The 5,420-nt window shown below is 52.0% G+C and overlaps 1 protein-coding gene across 2 annotated transcripts in view; it reads left to right on the forward strand.

The window, feature by feature from the left end:
- Positions 1-4,777, forward strand: part of PTCHD2 (patched domain containing 2) — a 17,483-nt gene extending 12,706 nt beyond the window's left edge. For both annotated transcript variants that reach the window (XM_010138801.1, XM_010138802.1), the window contains exons 15-20: positions 186-312; positions 1,439-1,584; positions 1,922-2,081; positions 2,461-2,574; positions 3,558-3,724; positions 4,415-4,777. In XM_010138801.1, the coding sequence (XP_010137103.1) occupies positions 186-312; positions 1,439-1,584; positions 1,922-2,081; positions 2,461-2,574; positions 3,558-3,724; positions 4,415-4,777 (1,077 nt within the window). The remainder of the gene's footprint in view (positions 1-185; positions 313-1,438; positions 1,585-1,921; positions 2,082-2,460; positions 2,575-3,557; positions 3,725-4,414) is intronic.
- Positions 4,778-5,420: the final 643 nt, after the last annotated feature.

Genomic DNA, 5,420 nt, shown 5'->3' on the forward strand with positions numbered 1-5,420 from the left:
GAAGGGTGGTTAGGAAGGAACATGTAGCGGGCAGGAAGCAGCATGTAGTGTTTTCCCTGGGTTGGCTGTTGATCTGAAGATGTATATGTGTGGCCAGGAGAGGACTGCATTTCTGCCGCCTCGTGCCAGTTGCTGTATGTGTGCCTCATGTGTGGCGTTCTTATTGTTGTGTCTCCTTGTGAAAGGGCAGCGTTATCTATGATGACAGCTTCGACCTCTTCAAAGAGATTGGCAACCTGTGCCGCCTCTGCAAAGCCATCGCCAGCAACACCGAGCTGGTGAAGCCGGGAGGGGCTCAGTGCCTGCCCTCAGGTAGGTAGCAATAACGCCAGCCACAGGGTCCTTGGGGAGATCCTGGGTGGCTGGGTAGAGGCTGTTTCTCACCCTCCAGCCTGAGGAATGTGGCTGCTAAGGGCAGGGAAAGGAAAGGGAGGTACCAGTCGATGATAAATGAAGGGAGGAGAGGTGCTTCTCAGCAGTCTGCTCTCCTGACCTGGCTGCAGCACAGCTCTGCCTGTTTCCGCCTGGCTTAAGTCACAGCTCCCATCTGCATGGGCCATTCACCTCACCCGTCCGTGTGGTGTGCCAGCTGTTTTGGGGAGGAGGAATACACGGCGAGTGGGGCAGGAACATCAGACTCCAGTTCTGCAAGCTCTGCTCTGCAGCAGTGTGTGTTCAGGCTGGGGTCCTCAACAGTAAACCAGAATGGGTGGCTGCTTCTTGCTGCCTCCTTTTCTTCCCAAGGCAGCTTTACCCTTCTAGAACATGCCCCTGGCCGTGCTTTCTGGGAATTGAGAAAGAGAAATGGTCTTTAACTCCAAAGACACTGGGCATATTCTTCAGGATGTAAATCCAGTGAAGATAAAAACAGATTTGCATGTGATCTTTCTAGTCATGGGTTTGCCTGGGATACACTTACAGTCTTCTGGACAAGTAAATATCTTCTTAGTAGCTCCTGAATGACCAGCAAATCACAGCTGATCTCATGGTGAGAGGCTGCTCGCTGCCTCCCTGGCTTCACATAGCTAACCAGTGACTGTCTCTTCGACTTCAGAGGTCACAAGGTTGTAGAACTGAGTCTAGGAAGCGTATATTGGCTTCTGACCAAAAACCAGCCTCACGCCTGGAGAAAATCCCTGCCAGGGCGGGCAGACAGCTCCTCAGCTTGCTGTCAGTACTGCTACCTGACAGCTGGGGACAAGCAGCAGTGGTAGAGTCCTGTCCAGTGCTGATGGCACAGAGTGCCCTTTTGAGCTAGTGGCAGCTGAGGGCTCTGGTGCTGAGACCTCAAGGGCTTTGGCAAGTCAGAGTTGCAAGAGGAAGCAGCTGCTGACAAATGGGGCCTGCAGCTTTCTCTTGGTTTTGGTTTTTTTCCCCCTTGCTCCGATGTGCTTCCTTTCCCTGTCCTGCCCTCCATCCCTTCTCTCTTTCTCTCCAGGCTACAGCATCTCCTCCTTTCTGCAGATGTTGCACCCTGAGTGCAAGAACATCCCTGAGCCAAACCTGCTGCCAGGACAGCTCTCTCATGGGGCAGTGGGGGTGAAGGATGGGAAGGTGCAGTGGATCTCCATGGCATTTGAATCGGTGAGCACATGGCATCGTCATCTCTCCCTGTGACAGTTTCTTCTGGTGACTTCTGCACTGGCCACTTCCATCCGCAGCCATTCCTCAGCATCTGCTGGTGTTTGCGCCTTGTTGCGGATAGACGCCCGCACTCACCACTTGATAGAAGTGGCTGCTTATGCCCCAACTTGCTCTCACCGTGAGAGCTCAGGGAAAGAGCTGGTGGTCGATTTGCCCATCCGCCACTGCCCGTTCTGCCTGGTGCTGCAACTCCAGCTGGTTGTTCTGCCTCTTCCCTTGCTATGCATACCTGCCCCAAAGAGCAGCACAAGAGAATAACACCTTCTTCTTCTTACAGACAACCTACAAAGGGAAATCTTCCTTCCAGACATATGCTGACTACCTGAAATGGGAGACATTCCTGCAGCAGCAACTCCAGCTCTTCCCAGAAGACTCTGCTCTCCGGCATGGGTTCCAGACGTGTGAGCACTGGAAGCAGATCTTCATGGAGATTATAGGCAAGTGACTGCCACGTGTCTCTGCCTGAGGAGCCCACGCTTTCCGATACATCTGAACAGCACACTCTGTCCTTTCCGATGGGCTTGCGTTATATCTTTGGTCCCTTACCCTTTGCTGTGCAAACTCCTAAAGCCTGTTTCTGCCCCAAGCAGGGTGTACTGTCAAAATCCTAGGCAGAACCCGGGGAAATAGAGAAGGGAAGGGACTACCCTGCTGATGTGAGAGGCAAGAAGTTGATCACCTGCCTTCCACTTTCCACTTCCCCTTTCCATCTCCCCCAGTGTGAGTCCCTGCCTGCCTTGTCGGCAGGGTCCCAGTGCCTTTCTCATCCCAGTTGCCACCTTCCAAGATTCAGAGTAGCTGGTTCTTTTCTTCCAGGAGTGCAGAGTGCCTTGTACAGCCTCGTTCTCTCACTGGTTATTTGTGTGGCTGCAGTGGCGGTGTTCACCACTCACATCCTCCTCCTGCTGCCGGTGCTGCTCAGCATTTTAGGTAAAAACACCGATTCCAATGTGTCAAGCTTTTCCCTTTGTCTGAAACTTGTGGGTTGTGGCACTGCTGAGTCTCTGGTGATTTGAACTGAATTGCTCTTACTCTGTGTAAACCCTTTTAGCTTTCCAGGAGCCAGTCCTAGGTGAACAAGAAAAACTCCACAAACACACAGGAACCTCATTGGGAAAGTAGATTTGTATGTCTAATTCCCAGTGTGTTTTATCTGCACAATCCCTTCTATTTGTTTAAATAAGGGGTTTAGCTACACAAATGCCATCCCTGCCTGTTATGTATAATAATGTGATTAAGTCCCACATGCTCTGAATAACAATTTCACTACTTCCAGAGGATCTGCACCATGGCTGCTGTTTCCAAGCAGTGGGAGATTTTAAAAGCTGAATATTTTAGCGGTTTTGTTAGTGTTTGAAGCAAATTTGTAAATTGTTCCCTCTCCCCGGCTGGTGATTTGACGATATTGTGGTGTAAGTATGTTGCTAAACTTCTCAGTTTAAAAATCAAATCTGTCATTTTAAAACCACTTAGTCTCCCACACATGACTCACAAACATCACTCTTGCCTTTGAGAAAAACCTGTGCCTGCGCTCAGCCTGTGGTGACTCCAGCAGGCAAACCAAGGGCCCTCTTTCCCGCAGCGCGTGTGTGCTCACGTGCACGCTTGCCTGGGCTTGGATTTGTTTAGCAAGCATTAGTCTAGATTGGCATCGGTCTGTCGGTTTGCTTAATATGTAACTGGCTGCTTCGCTACCCCCGGCAGGTCTGATGACCTCATTGAATGGTCCCTGGGGCAAGGGAAGGTGAGGGAAGTTTGCCTCTGTGGTGGGATGGAGTGTGTACAAGCCTCAGCCTAACACGCAGACCTGCAGGGCTGTGATTCCAGAATGCCCAGTGACCGGTTTGTGTCAAGGCCTGGGCAGCAGTCCCAGAGTCCTTTAAATGTGCCTAACGTTGACCTTCTTCACACAGGGGTGGTCTGCTTGGTGGTGACCATCATGTACTGGTCTGGCTGGGAAATGGGAGCTGTGGAAGCCATTTCCCTCTCCATCCTTGTTGGCTCCTCCGTCGATTACTGCGTGCACTTGGTAGAGGGCTACCTGCTGGCAGGGGAGAGCCTGCCCCTACACCAGGCAGAGGTGAGCTCTTCTCTTCTTGTAGTCTTGCATCCCTTCCCCACGTGCCCTCCATGCCGCCTGGCTGTGATGCTGGACCTCAGGCATGATGGGCAAGGGGGACTGTGTCTTGCCACCCTCACAGCATGCCTGGGACTCTTGCTGCTTGACCAGCTACCTGGTCAGAGACCGAGCTTGTGGACCTGAGTACAGTAAACCCAGCTGAGGGTCCAGCCCGATGGTCATCCCTTTCTTGCTGGTCACAGCTGTGCCCAAAGCAACCCCTTTCCATGTCCCACTGAAATGGCCCTACGCTTGTTCTGTAACCTCTGCAAATTGCTGGACCACCTGGTCTTCTGCAGCCTTGTCAACATCTTTTACCTCTTTGGGAAGACGGAGACCACAAAAGCTCGGGGTTCTCTGATCCCAGGTGTGGTGTCTGTATGCAGTGCCTCTCTGTAGGCCCAGCAGTCAGTCTGGTGTGGCTGAAAGAGGCACAAAATCGAGCAGACTTTGCCTCTCCTGGGTTTTAACCTCATGGCTAAATGCCCGGTGTGCTCTGGGACTGCATGAACTGTCTGCTCAGCACTCACGCAGCATCTTCGCCCTGCACCAGCACCCCATGAGCCAAGCCACCCTCTTAAGGCTAAAACATTAGTGCAGCTCCATGTGCTTGTCCCCACTCCCCCTTAACACTGCTGTCCCTTCTGCCAGGACCCCACAGCGTGTCGCCAGTGGAGGACGATTGAAGCAGTTCGTCACGTGGGTGTGGCAATCGTTTCGAGCGCTGTCACCACCGTGATTGCCACCGTCCCGCTGTTCTTCTGCATCATTGCCCCTTTCGCTAAGTTTGGGAAGATTGTGGCCCTCAACACAGGCGTCTCCATCCTGTACACGTTAACTGTGAGCACAGCCCTGCTGAGCATTATGGGGCCTGGCACCTTCACCCGCAGCAGGACGTCCTGCCTCAAGGCTCTGGTGGGGGTGCTTCTTGCTGGCCTGCTGGGTCTATGCATTTGCCTCGCCCTGCTGAAGAGTGGATTTAAGATCCCTCTCCCTAATGGGACAGCCCTGTAGCCGAGAGCTACTTGCTCTGTCCTCTTGCTCCCTTTCTTTTTTTCTTTTTTTTTAAAGGATATTTTTTGTAAGGAAAAAAAAAAGGAAAAAATCCCCTTTTTCAAGAAGTTTTTCAACTCCAGATGCACTTTATTTTCTAATGGGTTTTGCTCTAAACTTGTATTTATTTTGGGTAGTGATGGATGACGGACAGTGAGGGCTGCCCAGGGAATACCTCAGCCCATGAGCAGGAGGGGAGGAGGTCTCCTCTCTATTTTATCTCTGGTTTTCTTTTTTTCTTTTTTTTTTTTTTTTTAACCAACAGAGCTTTCTGGAACCGCAAAGCTAAAAGGGGAGAAGCTGGGAAAGCCTTCTTACCCTTTCAAAACTCTCTCCTCTGTCCCTCCCCTCCCCTTGGCCAGGGTCAGCATTGCAACGACTCTTGAGGTGATGTCCTACCCCCACGCCAAGCCTGTGCCTCATTACCGGAGCCTTCGAAAACAGCAGTGAGCTGTTGGGCAGGCCTGGGAAATGGTGTCTTCTGGACCCCTCTGCTGTGCCCTGCACCCAAGGTAGACCAGCAGTGAATCCCCTGCCCAGGAGCTCTTATGGGTGTCATTGTGGGGACCAAACTAGAGACGTTGGGTAGCAGCACCCGTAGCAT

This window comes from Buceros rhinoceros, unplaced genomic scaffold, assembly GCF_000710305.1.
Source record: "Buceros rhinoceros silvestris isolate BGI_N320 unplaced genomic scaffold, ASM71030v1 scaffold6166, whole genome shotgun sequence".
NCBI lineage: Eukaryota > Metazoa > Chordata > Aves > Bucerotiformes > Bucerotidae > Buceros > Buceros rhinoceros.